Source organism: Colobus angolensis, unplaced genomic scaffold (assembly GCF_000951035.1).
Source record: "Colobus angolensis palliatus isolate OR3802 unplaced genomic scaffold, Cang.pa_1.0 Scaffold74, whole genome shotgun sequence".
In the NCBI taxonomy this organism is placed as follows: domain Eukaryota; kingdom Metazoa; phylum Chordata; class Mammalia; order Primates; family Cercopithecidae; genus Colobus; species Colobus angolensis.
The window spans coordinates 3,661,144-3,682,517 of record NW_012121154.1 but is presented as its reverse complement, the minus strand read 5'-3'; the positions used below and the strand labels follow the sequence as shown (position 1 = coordinate 3,682,517).

General features: G+C 33.7%; 1 protein-coding gene across 2 annotated transcripts in view; it reads right to left on the bottom strand.

Annotated features, from left to right (window-relative positions):
- Positions 1–21,374, bottom strand: part of SEMA3E (sema domain, immunoglobulin domain (Ig), short basic domain, secreted, (semaphorin) 3E) — a 279,602-nt gene that overhangs the window by 16,648 nt on the left and 241,580 nt on the right. For both annotated transcript variants that reach the window (XM_011927688.1, XM_011927689.1), the window contains exons 10-16: positions 18,407–18,551; positions 15,786–16,008; positions 12,999–13,090; positions 10,637–10,678; positions 8,934–9,100; positions 3,901–3,968; positions 2,240–2,379 (exon numbers count right to left, since the gene is read on the bottom strand). In XM_011927688.1, the coding sequence (XP_011783078.1) occupies positions 2,240–2,379; positions 3,901–3,968; positions 8,934–9,100; positions 10,637–10,678; positions 12,999–13,090; positions 15,786–16,008; positions 18,407–18,551 (877 nt within the window). The remainder of the gene's footprint in view (positions 1–2,239; positions 2,380–3,900; positions 3,969–8,933; positions 9,101–10,636; positions 10,679–12,998; positions 13,091–15,785; positions 16,009–18,406; positions 18,552–21,374) is intronic.

Here is a 21,374-nt window from a genome sequence, read left to right as displayed (position 1 = left end):
AGACATTACAGAATCAAAAATTTCAGTTAAATAAAAGGAAGATGTATATACTCTGTGGTCTGATAAATCAATGACTTCTCTTGGTTTGTAGCATCAGAGAGGAACCTTGATGAGCATCGTCGGGGTACTCTATAAAGCATTTACCCAGGAGGTAAGAATTAACTAGGTGAAAATAAATATCCCTTAAAATGGTCTAGATTTGATAAGAAAGTGATTTCCTATCAAAATAAAGATTTGATAAGCAATTATGTTTCACAAAAAAGAGACGTATAAATGACAATAGTGCAAAAATTGTTATTAAATAAAGAACTCACATGCAAAGTTATTCTGCTTTGTGTATACATCACATATGTTCAGCCTTTAATAAAGTCAGAATTTTGTGTTTTGTCCTGTTTTATATTGTGAATAAATCAATCCATATATAGCTAGGTCCATAAAAGCCAAGCATTAATAATAGTTGATTATAACATAACTTTCGATGCAAAGAGTAAATTTGAAGTCCAAATATCAGCAAATACATTAGTTGGGGAAATTTGAATGTAGTTGAAAATAGGTACTAAAAAGTATACGAATGGAGAAGTAGATTATATCAACAATATGAGAAAGAACCTTATAATTGAACATTGATGGATGCAGCATGTCAAATGATTTGGTAAAGATTTCCAAATGAGGTAGATTATGGTGATTTCCAAATTAGAAACAGAACATATTGAGTGAGGGAAAGCACTGATAAAAGAATTACTTCACTGTCTTCTGAAGCCATTCGGCTTGGAGGAACTATGGAATATTACCAGGTCCTTTTCTGCCAAGGGAATTATGAGGAATTTAAAAAGTCATTTCACCTCAGATTTGTGAAGTGGAAAATACTTTAATACTAAATCAACAATTTAACTCAGTGCAGTATGCTATAACATTTTTGGACATGTGTTTATTCTTATGACATCATGAAGAAAATTTTCCTTCCCTGATTGCATTTCTATATTATTTCTAATAGCCTTTGTTAAGTTGAGGTGACTTTCTTTCTAAAACCTACCCAAAGAACCGAGGATTTACAAATTTAATTATCTCCCTGAATGTACTGTATGATTTTGAACTAGAAACATGTTAGGTTTTAAATTTCACCATAGGCTAGGAAAAAAGGAATAAAAAGTTCAAAGTGCTCCACATTTGGAATCAGTAATTTTGTGTTCCAATGAGAAATGTTTAATCTCCAGTGCCAAAACGAGGTGAAACCTTCCATTGATTCACTCTCTATCCAAAATGTACCTATTACCTCTTCTCTGTGACCTAAGGCAGGTCTCTAGAACTCATTTTCATTATTCAACTTGCAACCTTTTCTTTACCGAGGATCATTTTTTCTATATTCAATATTCTTTCTCCCTCTAAAATATTCATTTTTTTTCTACTTGCTATCTTTGTGATTCCACTTTTGTAAAACTGAGTTCAAAGCCCACATCACCAGTATGATCTGCCTTACCTGTCTGCTTTATGCCCTGGACGTTTTATGACCTGGACTCTTTCTATAGACAGCCCTTGACTCACATTCTTTTATCCAGTAACTGCCTCTTATTCTACACATATGCTTCAAAGCTGCCTATCCTTCCAACTCTACAAGCATCCAAGTCATTCCTCTCCCATCATATAGAAGATGATTACAGAAATACAATCTCCACCACTACAACTGCTAAAAAGGATGAACGAGTGGGGGTCTTTCCTTTGTTCCCTGCGATCAAGAACACTTAGGTCAATGTCTCATATATGATTGAAAAGCTTTCTTACACAACGAGCTTAATGTTGCAGCTGTGTTGTTATTTTAATTCTATTATTATTCATATGTCTAAGACATATGAGTTAATGATAATTAACTTTTGCTATTTCTCTACAACATTGCCTTGGGTGTCATGATTTAAGACTATTATTTTGACAACATGACAATAAAATCATGAGTTATAAGTACCTCTTTTAAAAATTCCTATTTCCAAGATCCAAATTAATGATTTCTATATATGTGTATAGCATATGTGTATTTATACAGTATATGTCTATAAAAACTCTATGTATATATATTTAAATTATTATATGTATATAAATCACACATAATAAATAAAACTGACTTTTTAAATAAGACCTGCATAGTACAACAGCTAGCTTCATTTTTCAGCATCCAAATAAATCATCTATTTACTGACCACACACTATACGCAAAACACTACGTTGTGAATGTGCAGCTATGAATTACCTCCTCTTTTCTTGTCTCCCGTCCTTTCTGTACAAACCAGATAACTTTTGCTTGTAAAGATCGTGGAGTACATTCCAGCAAAGTACTGTTGTTCTCTATGCCATAAGCCAGATGCTCTTCAGTCTTATCCAAAGCATCCCCTACAACAGGAACATTAATGCCGTCTTTAAGACTTAGATTTTACAGGTAAATATATTTTTCAAACATTATTTAGATCCCTGCAGTAACATGATTACCTCATTACTTATTGCTCATTTCTGTAAAAGGTAATTTAAAGGAATTATTTAGAAAGAATGGCACACCAAAGTTTAGGCACGAAACAAACAAGCAGGCTATGGGGTGGGAAAGAAGTAGGTAACTGAGAGTCTGTTTCCAAAGGATGGGACAGGATAGTCAAGGCAGTAAGAAGCATCAGTGCTAAACTCATGGAAAGTCTCTTCCCTTTATTGAGGGAAGAGAAAGGGAACACCAAAGCACAGGACAAAATTTGTGGTTACAAACAAAAGCAGAAACCAGAAATGCAGGCAAAATGCCACTACATAAACATAAATGTGGATTATATTTATGTTTATACAATTATACAAGGGATTGCATTTATCTGGGTGTTGAGCTGCTGCAGTGAGAAGAGAATATGAGACTGAATTAGGGACTTTGTGAAATAGAGCTTGATTACAATCTGTGTTTTGGACCGGAAAGGCTCTTACTGGACTTGAACTCAAATTTGCATACAGTCAAGTACACTTAGCTGCAGTCGGGAATAAAAGCAAGCAGGATTACTCTCTAAAAAAAAAAAAAAAAAGTCCTACTCACCTTCAGAATTGACCCCTAAACTTCCCTCAGATGAAGGTCCTACTTTTCTTTTGCCAGTATTCCCAGAGGCTTGAGTCCTCCACTGAATCCTGAGTCAGCCTGGGGTCCAGCAAAGTGACGCTGGAGCACAGTCTCTGGCTCTGTGTATAGCCACTGCTGGTTTCTTATTTGTGGTGTCCCTTCTTATTACTACTTCCTAGTGAGCTCAGTGACACTAAATACAGCCTATTCAACAGTTACCACCATAATAGAAAGAGTCAGGAGAGTGTTAACAGAGAAGTTCTGTCTTAACTTCCTTACTTTTGCCTAAAGATGAAATTTCCTCAATTCCTTGCCCATCAGATACCACCACTCTATCACCTTTCTTGAACCACCAACCCTAGCCCTAACCTTAGTCAACTTAGATAAAAGAGTAAAAGCTTTTTCACTTTATCTATCCCAAAGCTTAGTAGATGACTTGATAGAAGTAATACCAGTTGATAAAATCACCAGAAGCTATGTAACATGGTGAAGATAGTCCCTGGTATGAGATAAAGAGGTAAGTCATAAGAGTCACCATGGCATCAATCACCTAAAGTATGCAGCATTCTTGTTCTAGGGTTTCGTTGTTTTAATAATTGTTTAATAATGAAGCTTGGTGGTAGTACATATAATTTATTTTCCTAATCAGATAAAAATTAGATGTCATTTTTTCCAAATTTTAACTACATGTCAGAGAAAAAGAATACTTATTACATTGTTCTAGTATACATGAATCACAAAGAAAAAAAGGACTCTTTTTAAGAAGTTTGCAGTTTATATTCAATGTATTCTCTTGAGTAACCCAGAACAATTGATTTTCTATGGATTACCAACAAACTGTTGTCCAAAACACTGCTGAGCTGCATTTCCATGTCGAACATCTTGTCTCCGGAAACGCCTGAAAGAAAGTAAATGCATTTAGGTGTTCATATTTTCAATTTTCCAGGCTTTAAAATGCAGCCAATTGCATTAAATATACAAGTAGTATTCTGCTACTGAAAAAAAATGATCATTCATATGAAATAAGAATAAAATCCAAGTTTCATAGTTTTTCACATTTCCATTATATGTTCTTCAGTAGTTAAGATCTATGTTACCCTGTTCTTTATTTACATAATGTTGAATTCTGGAAACTCAAACAACAATGGAATATATTTCTCTTTACTTTTTGTTAAAAATTTAGTTCAACAAGAAATCTTCTAGTTTGAGAATGTCTTGAGTGGTAAAGTATTTGGGCAGAGAAAGACAATGGGATTTGAAGTAAAGTATTTATTGAGTACAAAACAGTTATTTTGAGTATAAAACTCCCATATATAATAAAGTGCAAGTGAAAAAGGTGTTAAAATCCAAATAGTTTGTTCTATAGTCATCATAATCAATTAGTACAAATAGAATTTCTAAAATTGAGAGATAAACTAATAATATACTGTAGTGAGTTTCCTTTTATTCAGATGTAACATTGAGGAAGTACATGTCTTTATTCAATGTGATAGTGTGTTCATCATGTTTAGCTGGATGTTGTGCATCTAGTGGGACTCAAGAAATATTAGTATTTTCACCCTTAATCTGCCTAATATAATTAGAATCATTTCTAGTATTTTTTTATTTCATAGTTTGTTTAGATATATAACTGAAAAAATACAATATTCTGTATCTCTGGAGAAACTCCAGAATATATATACATACACACACACATATAGATGTATAACATTATATATAAAAAATTCCAGCATATATGTAATATACATATGTTTTGAATATATATAAAACATATGTATGTGCAATTCAAGAATATATGACATATACAATATAATGTTTTGAATATATATAAAAACATTAGCCGGGCATGGTGGCTCATGCCTGTAATCCCAGCACTTTGGGAGGCCAAGACGGGCAGATCACAAGGTCAGGAGTTCGAGGCCAGCCTGACCAACATGGCGAAACCCCACCTCTACTAAAAATACAAAAATTAGCCAGGTGTGGTCGTGTGTGTCTGTAATCCCAGCTATTCAGGAGACTGAGACAGGAGAATTGCCTGAAGTCAGGAGGTGAAGGTTGCAGTGAGCCAAGATCGCGCCACTGCACTCCAGCCTGGCAATGAAGCGAGACTCTATCTCAAAAAAAAAAATATATAGATATATAGATAGATAGATAGATATAGATATATATTTAAGTATATAATATAACATTATATATGAAGTGATTTAATATGTAAGCATTTTTTTGAGGAATTAAACAATGGGAATTATCATCAGTATTAATAGTATTGAAATTATAAAATCAAGAACTCTGGCATACTTAATTTAGCTTAGAGATTTAAATAGAAGTATTACATAAAGGTGGAAAATACCACTTGCCTCTCTAATTTATGGCATTTCTTCAAGACTGAGGGAAAAACAGAAGGCAAAGCAGAAGTTTTACCCTAGAGGGTGAGAGCATAGCTCCCAAAGTGACAATGAGATGCTTTAACCATATGCAATGATGAAATTTGGAAAAGTGAACCAGATTCAATTCCCAATACCACCACTAATGTTCTGTATGATCTTATGCATATTGCTTCCCTTTCCTGGCTCTTTGTGTCCTCCCATGTAAAATAGAGGTGGCAAAATGACACCTAAAATCTACTTCAGTCTCTTTTTTTTTTTTTCATTTTAGGGTGTCCTTACTGTCTCTAAATAACAATAATAGAATGCTATTTCAAGAGATCAAGTGCTTTCTCACACAGGAGTTCAGACCTTATTTAACAAATTAATAGATATTGAAAACTGGGGCAGATGAACATCTGCAATCAATTTTTGGGATTATGACCTGTATACAAAAGTACGTTTTAGTTTTAGTTTGTTTGCTTTTCTTAATGCAGAGATCGCTGATTAGAAAACCTTACCTAAAAACCTGAGATTTTACAAAGTTAATATTAGATCTGCCACATGTATCATCCTACTGAACTAGATTGAAAATAGAGCTTATGAAAAAACAACAAGCAAAAGTAGAAAGTTGCATGATTCTATATTGTTTTACACTAGCATGTACAACTATTATACAACTAATAGCAAATTTAGATGATAATTAAAATGTTGTTGTTAATCCCTCACTTTGTGGAGTATTGCTTCTATATTGAGAACCTGAAGCCTGATGAGAAATAATGAATAACGGATAGGAATAAAATCAATGAAATGAGAAATGGCTTACACTTTGCAGAGATAGTGTTGTATAAAGATTATTATACAAGTGATATGAGGACAAGGAAGCTACAATCAAATAATTCTGGATAAGCAAGGTCAAGAACTGAGTGCAAAAATATTGCTGAAAGTTATTGGAAATATACATTTTAAAAGAAAGATATCACATTTTCCAGCAAGGTTTCAGTTCATTTTATACTATTCCAGTATAGTTGTCCTTTATTTCAGTATAGATATATACACACACATGTATATATATTATATATACATATATGAGTGTGTATATATATGTAATATAGACATATATACACAAATATATGTGTATATTATATATACATGTGTGTATATATATGGAAAAGTTTCAGAAAGGTTGAACAAAGTTGCTTTCATCCTCAACATTGCGTATTATTCTTATATTTCTAGTCTCTTAGAAATTTTTAAAGAGAACGCTGGAAATAGACAAAATACAAGAGCAAGGGGAAGAAAAAGATTCTAGCATTATAAACCATAGTGTATTTTGGAAGATCATTTTAAACAAGTGGTTTGGATTGTGAATTAATGTTTTTCCCCTGTTGACTCATTTTCACTCTGTGAGCAGAGAATTATTTATTTTAATGACCAGTTTTCAATTTCTGCTTCTATTCAGGTCTTAAGCAACAACGATCTGCTATAAAAGCAAGCTATTTTACCTTCAGGTGTTGAAACTTATCCAAAAATTCTCCCCCAAGGGTGAGTGATGGTTCAAAAGAATTTGACACCACTGAAAGATCTCCATTACATGTCACTGAACTGAACTAATTCATTTACGAGCATGGCTTCTGATTCCAGCATTTCATGCCTTCCTATCTACTATTTTTCTCATTCACTTGATTTTTTCTAAGTAACCCTTTTTGTCTACCACATCTACTGTATTATCAAGCTTAGGACTGTACACTGTTAAAAGATGCACCATATAAAACAATTAACTATGGAAACTTCTCAATTAAAATTCATTATCACTACTGCATGCCTAACACAAAACCCTGTCATTCATAAGCATTTGGTGCAAGGCTTGTAAACATTTTTATTGTTGCTGATGACAATAAAATAATTAATACTGTTATTTGTGGTTAAATTCACGTTCTACCCTCATATTCTTCTATTTCACTCCTGAGCCATGGTACTGGGTGCTTGTTTTTAAGCATTCTATTTCTGTGTGCAGAAAATTAATTCCCTTTAACTGGAATCTTCTTATATCTCTACCTTCAAGATTAAGCTCAAAAGTGAGATTATTTTGAGAATTAAATAATTATATGCATTGCTCTTAATCGAGTACTTCATGCATAGTAAGTGCAGAATAGCAAGCTACTACTATTATTATTTACAATTCCATTCTTCACTTTAGGTTCCAATTTCCTTTAGGCAAGAGGTTATGCTTGTTTCTTCATATCCCTTGCACATAGTACAGTAATTGGCTTAATAGGCGAATACACTCCACTTATAATGGATATTTTCAAATAATTACATGACTATATTCTTCAAGAATCGTTTTCAAACAACAACAAACACTTCTGCAAAATCAATTAATTTGCTCAATTCTTTAATACAATTGGTAAATATAGTTAAAAATGTCCTCTTGAAGCATAATTTTACTATGTGCTTATTATATCATTAAAAAAACTGGAGTATTAATTTAGCTCCAGTAAAATTAACAAAATTTTGAATTAGTGAAGTTTTAATGAGATTCTACTATATATTTGAACATACAAAACAAGAACTACACTAAATTGGGTTAAATTATATTCTGAGAAAGATTTACAGAAAAGTAACCCAAAGTTAAAGAATAAAAATAATTGAAATTAATACAAACTGTTTTTCAGTAGGAAAACTACCTATACTTCTATTGCTTGCTGTATTTTGTCTTTGGTCATTTTATCGCAAGAAAGAAACTGCTTATTCTGTGAGAAATTGTAATACTTTTTTCCTGAGGTATTTCCACAAAGAATGTACAACTTTATATGGCTTGACTGAAGAGATATCCTTATTCTTCAAAAGACTTAACTGAACCTCAAGATCTCTGCTTAAAGAATCCTGGGATTTACCTTCTGTAGGAAATGGCAATGACCTCACAGAATTGTAGGCCTTGGAGTTTGGGGGTCTTTAAGTACCTTTCATTTGTGTTGAATTAAATCACACATTTCATTAATTATACAGGTCATGCATTTGCCTAGGAGTTAAAATATTCACTTTCAAAATGAAATAAATGAAGACCAGCTGGTAGAGAGGACATGGGGCAAATGCAGGATGTATTTTAGAAATTTCTTTATTTATTTTCAAGTCTTTGAATCTCTCATGTGCAGTGGCTTGCCATTTCCACATTTTAAGTTTATCTGAACTCGTTTCATGTGTTGCAGCAGAAGTTTCAAAAGAAGGAAGAACTGACTCAAACCTGGGTGAAAAAACGGAAGGTCAACAGCATGTTCAGCTCCAGTCTCTGTACATAATAATTAATACAGATATTTTCTGGAAAACTTCAAGTTTTCAAAGTTTCTATTATGAACAAAATATAACTATGATGATTTATTTAAATAAAAAGAGCATGGTTATTTTTCATGGAATGTGTGCGGGGAAAAAAAGAGCGAAAAAAAAAAAGCATTAGGGTTTTCCTAAGTGAGGGAAATAGTTCATCAGGTATCATATCTCACCTTTTCGCATGCGTGCCGGTTGGGTAATACCGGGAACAGGATATGCCATCCCAGGCACAGTAAGGGTCTCGAGCCAGACAGCAGTCAGCACAAGCACTTCCATACATGTCACAGTGATGGAATCTGACTTGAGCCACGGCAGAAGCAGATCCAATATACAGCTGTTGCTACAGAAATGAGAAAGAGGTCACTAGCAGAAATGGACAACACTTTCACTGAACTATTACACCTAGTTTTCACATTTATACACAATCACCTCAGAAAAAATTCACTTAAATTTAATTCACTTAAATCAGCAGTTTTAGGAGTTTGAGACCAGTCTGTTCAATATGGCAAAACCCTGTCTCTACTAAAAATACAAAAAATTAGCTGGGCATGGTGGCGGGTGCCTGTAATCTCAGCTACTCTGGAGGTTGAGGCAGGAGAATTGCTTGAACCTAGGATGTGGAGGTGGAACCTGGAAGACAAGAGAGAAACTCCGTCTCAAAAAAAAAAAAAAAAAGAAAAAATTATAGCAGTTTTTCAATATAGGTAATAGAATATTTATACTTTCATTTCTCTAATATTTGAGAAACATTCATAGACATAAATGCAGGAGCACCAAAATTGCTAGACTGAACTTGACAAGAACTCAAGAAGCTGTGTTCATTATCTTGCATTATCCAACACTGTGGATCTTCCTTTAAAGATCTATAGTAACTGCCCGGCTCAGTGGCTTATGCCTGTAATCCCAACACTTTGGGAGGCTAATTGCTTGAGCCCAGGAGTTTGAGACCAGCCTGGGCAACATGGCAAACCCCTGTCTCTACAAAAATTACAAAAATTAGCTGGCAGTATGTGCCCATGATGTCAGCTACTCAGGAGGCTGGCATGGAAGGATGACCTGAGCCTGGGGAGGTAGAATCTACAGTGAGCTGTAATTGCACCACTGAACTCCAGCCTAGGTGACACAGTGAGACCTTATCTCAAAAACAGAAAACAAATCTATGGAAACAATTAATACGAGATTTGGAAAGCAAATAGTCTTTTAAATATTGACATGTAACATTTAGAAGAGTGACGTGTATATCTATCTATTTGCAGAACAAGTAGATGAACATTTAGTATCATATCTTTCCTTTTGCCTGAACATGGAGGATTATTTATAAATAAATTTGAGAAAATATATGCAACAACTGTTTCTAAAGTTTACACCAAACTGATTTCAGTGAAGTGGAAAAGGAGGTGTGTTTCCTTGAACACTCTTGGATTATCATTGTTACCACTGTTTTTGAAAAACATTAGTGAAAAATAACCAGGGAATAAAGTGCTATCATGATTGTAGAAGTAAAACTACTCTCATCTTCCTTTCTATAGAGATGGAAAATGAAGGCATGTATTAAATGTAAATCATGATATACTTTTGTCAGAATCAATCAATGGACATAAAGTTTCAATCGAACAAGATTAATAAGGTTTGAAGGCCTACAGTATAACACTGTACCTGAAGCCATTAAACATGTATTGTATACTTAATATTTTGTTAACAGGGTAGATCACATGTTAAAAGTTCTTACTACAATAAAATAAAGTAATAAAAGAAAAATAAAACTGTAATAAGTCCATATTTAAGCACATGAACTAATGTTCTCATATCCTTTGACCTTAGCTTACATATAGAACATACACACCTACACACACACATACACACACAGACAACTTACTCGCTTTGAAGAAATCTCCATAGAAATAATAGGAACTGGATCCTGAAATTTTTAAAAAGGTTTCGTTTTTAAGAAAATAATATAAAAACATTTACCTTAATATGGTTGTAAATTCCTGAAATTACATTACTTATATAAGTGGTTCTGTGTTAAGTACTGTATAGCTTTCATTTTAGTAAATCAATAAGCAAATACAATTAAAATACAGCTTTAAAACTTTTTTTCTAATGGGGTGGGCAGATATCCAGATGAAAGAGCAGCAGGCAATCTAACCAGCTTACTGCTTGTCTCTGGAATACAGTTTTTGAATTTGCATTTGAATATTACTTGTGCTTTGGAAACTCAAGTATCTTTAAATAAAATAATAAAGTCAGAATGTCCTATTAAAGTAATTGAATCATTAAAATGAAACCACTGTGTCTTTCAATAGGTGTTATTGCTAATAAACCAAGTGATCTTAAACTTTTCAACCCAAACCTAAACAAAATATTTTTCTGTTGGAGTGATCATGGTGAATCACAATTAACCCAGGATTCTTTGAACAAGATGAATAACCTGATATTCTTAGAACTGCACCAGAGGAAGGACAATTTATACCACAGCTTTGAGAACCAATATGTTGTTTTAGGATTGTTAAGAGTAGTGCATCCCTAAGGAACACAATAAACTCAGATCAGCTGTGCAAGTGGAAAACCACAGGGCAGGTGAAATCCACTCTGGGGATGATTTCCCTTTGAAGAGCTGGTTGTTAAAAGGGAACATTTGATCCTCTATGTCAGTGTTTTTTAAATTTTTTTTAAATTTTAAACTACAGAATCTTTATGCTTTCATACATTCATTTATGTATTCATTCAGGCAACAATGTTCCTTAAGAGTTTACATGAACAAAACACTGTGGTGAGTGAATATTAAACATATTTCATTTTATAACACGAAATGAAATCTTATGTAGAGTCCCAGAGTGCTAAATAAACAAAAGCATAGCTGCAATGGTTGATATAGGATGGTGGTTAGCTTTGGGTGTGGCTCTAGGGCATCCGTGTTCTAGTACAGCAAAGGCAAAATGTACTGCTTTTCATTTATAAAATGTTTCACATCTACCCATTATAAAAATATATAGCCAATCCTTGTTATTCACAGATTCTGTATTTGCAAATTAGCCTACTTACTAAAATTAATTGTAACCCCAATATCAAGACATCCTGTGTTTTTCACTCATGGACACATGCATGCTCAGAGCAGCAAAAAATTTGAGTCACAGGACATGCACATTCCCAGCTGAGATGAAACAAGCTGTCACTCTTGCCTTCTTGTTTCAACTTTCATGGTGTAAATAAGTATCTTTTTCATGGAGTATGTAGTGCCAAGGCTTTCACATCTCTGTGCTTTTTGTTGGTGTTTTGTTTTTTAAAATGGTCCCCAAACGTAGTGCTGTTTAATATTTCTAAGCTCAAAAAAGCTGTGCTGTGCCTTAACGTTGAAAACTCTTCCCTTACATAAACTTCATTCAGGCATGGATTATAGTGCTGTTGGCTGTGAGTTCAACGTTAGTCCATCAGCAATATATATTAAATAAGGTGTCTTTAAACACAAACACACATAAAAGAAGGTTATGTATTGATTTGTTGATTTGTTGATAATTATGTTACAATTAGAAATTTGCTGGAACAGAACCCCTTATTTCCCATGGGAGCAGTGGTCAGTATTCACTAGTTCAGTATTATAACAACTTTAAAGACCAAAACTGCTGCAAATGATGTGACTTGGTGTGTGTGTGTGTGTGTGTGTATAAGTGCATATTTGTTTACATATACATGTACACATATATATGTGTATACACACATACACACACATATATATACACACATGCACCTGTGTATGTTAGTATATCTGCATATGTAATTATTTTTTCATGTCTTTTTTTATCATTTTCTATTGTTCTTTTTTAGTAAATTCTTTGTATAATTAATGCACTTAATAAAAAAGAGTATGCTTATCTTGCCACAGTGTTCACAATATGAAAATGTATTATTATTTTTTGTCAGTATTGATTGTACATTTCTATAAGATGTGACTGTAATACTGGCTCTGAAAATTATATGTAGTATAAATGTTATTTCTTTATAGTCACAGTTTATTCACTGAAATTTTTTCCATGCTAGGTAAATATTGATCTCTCAGTTGAAAAGTCTGTAACAATCCAATATATGCACTAGAATCTGAAATAATTCTTCACTTATATTAGCTCTGAATCCACAACACACCTGTTAGGAAAAAGAAAATGGACATAGTATCTTTCCTATTTACATCTCACTTGTAGTCATAATGCATAAATTTGGTCTATATTTTTTACTCTAAATACCTTGAATATCTGAAGTTCTTCTAGAATTACTTCTTCCATTGATTCCATTTCTTGGTTGTAAATTGTGATTACTTTCAGCACAATTCCATTATCTGTAAGAAAACAAAACAAGAAATAAACTAGAATCTATGTCACAGTCTGGTTTTCAAATAATTAAAAACCATGTAGCTGGCTAGGTGCGGTGGCTCATGCCTGTAATCACTGTGGGACACCGACACGGGTGTATCTCTTGAGGTCAGGAGTTTGAGACTAGCTTGGCCAACATGGCAAAACCCTGTCTCTACTAAAAATACAAAAAAAATTAGTCAGGCATGGTGGTGGGCACCTGTAATCTGTGGTTCAATATGATGATACCTTTGAATTAAACATGGTGTGTATGGCAGAACAAATATGTTTGATACTTCTGAAATTCTCTGGAATTACTTTGATCAATATGACAAGCAAGTATTTCTAAAAACATTCTTGGACTGTTATATATGACTTCTGCTTTCCAGGGCATTTAAAAATAACATATTAGGTTGGTGAAAAAGTTATTGCAGTTTTTGCCATTAAAATGACAGCAAAAGACCGACTTTTACACCAAACTAATACTTTAATTACTTTTATCAAATATTAGTATTGATTATGCAACTTTAAAAAATTTTGTTGGAAGTCACTATGAGTGAATTTATGGCCAATTAATTTCAAGTTTGCTAAAGAAATCTGATGACATGTTAATCTTCAACCCACAGTGCAGAGCACATTATTAACATTAACTTCCTAAAATGAATGAACAAAATACAGCCCGTACCAGAAATTAATTTCTAAGAATAAGATAGAAGACGTTTCCTTGCTTAAATCTTTGTTTTAAAAAACAAAAGGATGGTTGGTAGGCTATTAATTATTGCCTCAATTTCAGAGCCTGCTATTGGTCTATTCAGGAATTCAACTTCTTCCTGGTTTAGTCTTGGAAGAGTGTAAGTGTCCAGGAAATTATCCATTTCTTCTAGATTTTCTAGTTGATTTGCGTAGAGGTGTTTATAGTATTCTCTGATGGTAGTTTGTATTTCTGTAGGGTCGGTGGTGATATCCCCTTTATCATTTTTTATTGCGTCTATTTGATTCCTCTCTCTTTTCTTCTTTATTAGTCTTGCTAGCGGTCTGTCAATTTTGTTGATCTTTTCAAAAAACCAACTCCTGGATTCATTGATTTTTTGGAGGGTTTTTTGTGTCTCTATCTCCTTCAGTTCTGCTCTGATCTTAGTTATTTCTTGCCTTCTGCTAGCTTTTGAATGTGTTTGCTCTTGCCTCTCTAGTTCTTTTAATTGTGATGTTAGAATGTCAATTTTAGATCTTTCCTGCTTTCTCTTGTGGGCATTTAGTGCTATAAATTTCCCTCTACACACTGCTTTAAATGTGTCCCAGTCGAGCATGGTGGCTCATGCCTGTAATCCCAGCACTTTGGGAGGCCAAGGCAGGTGGATCACCTGAGGTCAGGAGTTCAAGACCAGCCTCACGAAAGTGGAGAAACCCCTGTCTCTATTAAAAGTACAAAATTAGGCAGGCATGGTGGCACATGCCTGTAATCCCAGCTACTCAGGAGGCTGAGGCAGGAAAATCTCTTGAGCCTGGGAGGCAGAGGCTGCAGTGAGACAAGATCGTGCCATTGCACTCCAGCCTGGGCAACAAAGCAGGACTCTGACTCAAGAAAAACAAACAAACAAGCAAACGACAACAACAGCAACAAAAGCCACAAAAAACAAAACAAAAATGAAAACAAAAGGATTATTGGAGAAGCCCAAGCACCAACATTAATATTAATATTACATCCTGTTTCCTGATCCAGGCTTGTGCCAATATCTCTTCAGAATTATGTATCTATGATTGAAGTCATGTGTGTTAAAATGCTCACTTCTCTAAAGATGATCAACTACTGTAGCAATTACGATGCTGAATAAAAAGAAATACAATGAAAGAAAGAAAGAATCATTTTAAACACTTTAAAAATGGCTATAGGATTTTAAAACACTTCAAAGAATTTGCTACATACTATTCTGGAGGCTGAAAAATTTCAGGTTCTCTTCTACACGTTAGATCTAATGTATGGGTTGATTGAAATTACAAATTTATTTGAAAATATCACTTTTAGTATATTTATCATACTTTTTTTTTATTAATGCAGGATATTATGAGTAACATTTGGCTTGCTTTGTACAAATGGTTGATCTTGACATGGACTCATAAGAATTGCTGTGTTTAGAGATTTAGGTGAAGTTATTGTCCCAAGTTCCAAGTTGTTCACAAAATCTCCAGGACTCACTGATCAAAGTCAGTAATGGAGCCAGGAACCTGATAGAACTATTCTTGCTATGACACTCTGCTTCCACTATGAGGACTTCTGTTCGGAACCAACTTTGTTCATTAACATCTATTATTCATTTCTTTACTTATTCATTTATTCATATGCATGAAGTATTGATTATGTATAAGGAATTATGTGCTATGCAAGCCCCAAATCCTCTCTTTGGCAGCTTCAATATTTCTCACATCTGAAAAAAACCACATTTTTTTGGTCAAACCATGACCCTTCTGACAATGAAAGTGGTAATATTCCCAGACAATTGGCCTAACCTCTTACTATTGCAGTCACATGAGGTCTCTATTTCAATCTGTCTCATTTTGGATTAGGAGTGTGAAATGGGTTAGTGGATGGACAGATTTGTTGATAGGTGCTTTTAGAAATACTATTAAAATTATTGAATTTAAAGGTCAATTTAAACGTCTCTGAGTACTTTCTCATCTCTTTACCTGTCCCAATAAACAAGACATCATATTGGCCATCCTCAGCTTCCACTCGATCCACTGCTATTTGTTTCAGGTTGTATTTTCCATCTGTTTTTACCAATATTGGTTTTTTATGGGCAGGTTTTATGGCCTGGTACATCAGTGGATGACTTCTTGCAAATCGGATGGCATCATCGGGATAGTCCTTGGTGGTTCCGTATCTCCCTCCATTTACTTTGCTGGCACACTGAAAAACAAGTGGATTAGATAATTCTTTTTGCCTTACACCTAAAGAGAAAATTTATAATCAACCACGGGAAGAATCAGAAAAAGTGAAGACGTCAAATTAGTCAATTGTGCATTTAGAAATATATAGTAATCATATATTTTTCATTTTTTTTTAACTTTTATTTTAGGTCCAGCGGTACATGTCCAGGTTTGTTACATAGGTAAACTCATGTCATGGGGGTTTGTTGTACAGATTATTTAGTCACCCAGGCACAAAGCCTAGTTCCCAACAGTTCTTTTTTTCTGATCCTCTCCTTCCTCCCACCCTCTGACTTCAAGCAGGCCCCAGTGTCTGTTATTTCCCTCTTTATGTCCATGTGAGTAACTATACATTTTTCATTACAGAAATGGAATCTTCCTTGGAAATTGGAAAGACTAAATTTTTGCAAACATGCAGCATTAGAAATACAGAGAAACTAGAGAAATTCTGGAAAAGTGAGATATAGTTAATATCAAGACTTTGGGGATGGTCAAAATGTTTAACATCATAAATAAATTATTTTCTATTTTTGAAATTTGCTTTTTGTAATAAGTTACATTTTGAAGGGAAACAATCTATTGTTCATACAAAGAGAAGAAATCTCTTTGCTGTGCAGAAACTTCTCTCTAACTAAGGATCACAACTATACAAAATAGTTTTACCACTATTGAGTCTATGATAATATGATGAGTGATGGTTCTGATTGGCTCACTGACTATAGAATTTTAGTGGTTTAACATAAAAACCTATTCAGATGTTATCACTGTTAATTATCAATGGCAAAAAAAACTCTGTTTACTATAATCTATATGAATTTGTATTTTTAATGGATTTGACAAAATAAACTGGAAAACAAGAAATATATGCTATAACGTCAGTTTTTAAACCACTGACTATAAAATTAAATACTCAACAGTAGCTTAAGTTACTCATTGGAAAACCTTTAAATGTGTTCATTCTTGCTTGTTGGTAACTGCTCCCTCATTTTACATATTTTCCTCCAGAACTAGCAGCAATTGCAATGATTACCTTGATAAAAATTTTCCACTTTAGAATATAAATACAGTAGTTTAGTAATCAGATTCCACAAAGAGGACATTTATAATGGTGTGGTTTTTAAAATCAGACCATATTTCCTTATTTGGCATGGATTTTTCACTTGAGTGTACTTTCATGATATATAATTGGAAACATTTTGGACTAGCTTGGAAGCAGATCCATAACCAGTCACTTCCTCCAAATCTCCTTTAAGACCATGTGGTTTCAAGAAGCATTTCCAGCAAAGCCACAGGAGTAGGTTTTCTCCATTTAAAATTGTAATGTCAATCAATAGAGTGAAATAAAATATACTTTATGTCTTACTGGAAGTAATAATTTTAAGCTAGTGAGAGAGAGTGATTGAAATGGTAAAGCCTTAACACTTGTTAATGGAGGTAAAGGTTTGTTTCCACTTTGGATTTTTGCTCTACAAAAACGGTTTCTACTCGACTTGCAAGTAATTGTGGAATCAGCGTAGTGATGGGATTTCACCAGCTGCTTGTAAAAGTATAGATGTTGACTTGTGTGACAAGTTAAATGTTTGCTCTCCATAGCTCACATAGCACATGCAATGATCCAAAGTTTTTCCAACCTAGTTGAACACAGGATGAATGATACAAAATCATTATCTCATCGTCACCCTCACTATCATCATTAGTTTTAGCCATGTGTGCTAAAAGTGCAAAAGTCTGCATGCCTAGCTAAGAAGAATCTTAATAGTATAGTTCAGAGACAAGTGGTAGAACTTTTGTACTCTAGCAATACTTTTGTATTGGCATTTCTTTCCTAAGGGGCCAGCAAGGATGTTAAATGAGATGTTAAGTATTCTGAGGAGGTAGAGAAAAAAACTTCTTATAGATTTCCAATAATGAGAAGTAAGGAGACAGTTTGGCCTATGGAAATTAGAGGCTGATTTAAATATTAGAAGATAAAAATTTGGTGATATTGTCCTGCTTGGAAGTTATATGTGGTGCTAACTCCTCTGAAGAGGCTGAGAGGAATACGATGTTCGTGTTACTGCATGTTTCTGTGTTCACCAGTACTTTAAAAAATAAAATTTTAATTGGTGTTACTTAGCCAAAATAACCATAATAATATATATGTTATAAAACTGCTGTGTCCATTATATATTATATCTTTTTATTAAATAACAAGCATAAAACTTGAAATTTGAAAGGATATTTATTTGCTACATATACTTTTCACCAGGCATACTTTCAGGTATACTATTCCTTAACTATTTATCTGCAAAGTCTTGTAAAGCACATGAAACAGTGAACAAAATATTACCAAAAGAGTCCTTAAAAATAAGAATTATTTATTGTATTACTAAACTTACAGAACCAGGCCTTGGATAAGGGACTTTTCCTTCATAGACTGACCAGTGATATTCAGGTCCTTCCTTATGTGCATATGGTCCGTTGAAGGCTGCCCGAATGCTAGACATATGATAGACACATATAGCATGCCCTCGAAAAATATTACTGAAAAATATAGAAAAGATAATTACTTTCTGGAACTAACTAGCAGGTCACCCAGCAAAACACCCCAGCTTACAAAGATAAGAGTTAAGTCTTTTGGGTAAAGTAGTTGCAATTTCTTTAAGCAAAGAATATTCTAGATATGTTAACTATTGCAACATTTCCAATTTTGAAACTCTAAAACGTACCATTTTCTTAATTGCCTACTTAATACAGTTGAAGGTGACATTGTTAGAATGACAAAAATAATGTCACTTCACTTATTTTTAAACCTTGTATTGTGTTTTTATTTTTTTTTATTAAGAAAGATCGGGCCTTCATATTAATAAAGACTTATTCCCAAGTTGAATCATTCATTTAGGTATTATCTCCTTTTATGTTGTTCTATTTTCAAAGTAGACAGTGTTCTCTTACTCACTATGCTGTTACTATCGCTACAAATTCTATTAAGATGTATTAAGTTTCTTAATATATGTGACTTAAAGAATAATTTAAAGTCTTTTTTTTTTTTGAGATGGAGTCTCACTCTGTCGCTCAGGCTGGAGTGCAGTGGCCGGATCTCTGCTCACTGCAAGCTCCATGTCCTGGGTTTACGCCATTCTCCTGCCTCAGCCTCCCGAGTAGCTGGGATTACAGGCGCCCGCCACCTCGCCCGGCTAGTTTTTTGTATTTTTTAGTAGAGACGGGGTTTCACCGGGTTAGCCAGGATGGTCTCGGTCTCCTGACCTCGTGATCCACCCGTCTCGGCCTCCCAAAGTGCTGGGATTACAGGCTTGAGCCACCGCGCCCGGCCAGAACAATTTAAAGTCTTATGAAAATTTAGGCCTTTTTTTCCGTTTTTTAGCTGGGGTTCATGTAGACATTAATATGCTTGTATATTCCTTCCTCAGCCACTGAAAAGTATCTATAGTAAAAAGATGACTGGACTGAATATGTTAAGCATGACAAAATTACTTTAACCGTATAAAACTTAGATCCCTCATCTCCAGAACAAGCAGCAAGCAAAATAATTTTCTTGACTAAAATTTCTACTTGATTGTATAAAGGCAGTAGTTGACTAACTACGGCAACTTTTACTGAAAACATTTGTAATCAGATTCTACAAAAGGACATCTTTAAAAATTATTTTTTAAACAATCTTGCCATATTCCTTAATTTAGCATAAAATGAATGAATTTTAACATTATCAGAATCTCTGTATTGTAAGAATCCAAAGTGTTAATGTTTGTGAAAGTATTTTGCAAAATTCAAAGTTCTATATAAATAAAGTTTCCTACATACTGAGACACCTGTAAAACAGCAGTTATGTTACTGTGCTACATTTCCAATTTACACATTTTATAACACACCTTGAAGCAATTGGAAATGCCTAGGATTCAGGGAACACTTGAGATAGTCTCCTAACTAAAGTGGTAGCACACCTTTGATCATCATTCTACAAATATCAATCCTTATGTCAGGTAACAGCTGGGAAGCTTTTGTTCTCAGATTTATATAAATTGAACAGTCAAAAGAGAAATTATAGAAGAAAATCATGTCTTATGTTTGATTTCTCAGAAAGATCCATTATGCTATCATTTAGGAGAATAGCTTATAATCTGATCATATTAACCCATAGAAAAACTAAACTGATTATTCCATAGCTTAAATTTATCATGTAAATTCACTGAATTATCATGCAATGTATGAATTATTCACAGCATAAGGGAGGAGATGAAGTTAAAATGTTAAGTACTCTCCATGCACTGTGATAATTACCAATCTACATTAACTGTTTTTCTTTGCATCAAGAAATAATTGATAGACAAATTGTTTCCATGTTTCTCTGTTGAAGAAAAAGTCTCTTTGCAACAGCAGGATTCTTGTCTACAGAGATGTATTATTTTTCTAAGTGACATTAGAAACCACTTGCTGAAAAATAACAAACTAAAGCTGTGTGGAAAGACCCCCACATAAGCACAGTATACATAATTATGTGACAGTTTATGGCTTATATGATATAAAAGAGGAATTCAGTAATATTATTCTAGCCCTGTCAAGAGAATTGAGGTATATTCTTCTTTATTTTTTATCCTAATCATTTTACCTGCACTATGCCTTACCTAGAAAGAGACTCAGGAAATCGTGTATATAACCTTTTAACAAAAACTGATTCTAATATTTTTATTTGTGTGTAAAAATACTTGAAATAATATTTTATCCATTTTTACAGCACTTTACCATGGGTAAAAAAATACAAAAACATAAAGGGGAAAACAATAGATTACACATCTTAAACTTGAGCAGCAAATTTAAAAGACAGAGAGCCAATGATCAACATGTGTTCACTACGAATCAACATAAGAGCAGGAAAATCAGAATAAAAGAGAGAGAAGAGTGCTCTGTGATTAAGAAATTGAGGAATTTTTCTTGGCTCTGGCAATTGGTAAGTATTGGAGAACTGATTTAAATCAGTGTTGGAGGAGAAAGTTATTTCAAGCAAGATAAGTGAATAAATAAAAATATAGTAATGGGAACTAGCAAAGTAGACACTGCCTCGCATCTGTCAAGGCATTATCTTGTCAACATCAGACCATTAGTGAACTCAGAGGGAAAACATACAATGGTGAGTGAGTAACAGTTGATATAGAACCTTGAAAGCCTGACTTGGAAAATTCTGTATGATGAATAAAGGAATTGTCCTAGACTTTACAACATATAATAACACGTTGTAAGTACTAATATCTTACAAACTGTATGTGAAAAAAAAAAATCACTGTGTTCTAGATTAGAGAGTGATGAGATTAGCACAGGAAGATTCTGGGTACTATAAACAGAAACAAGATT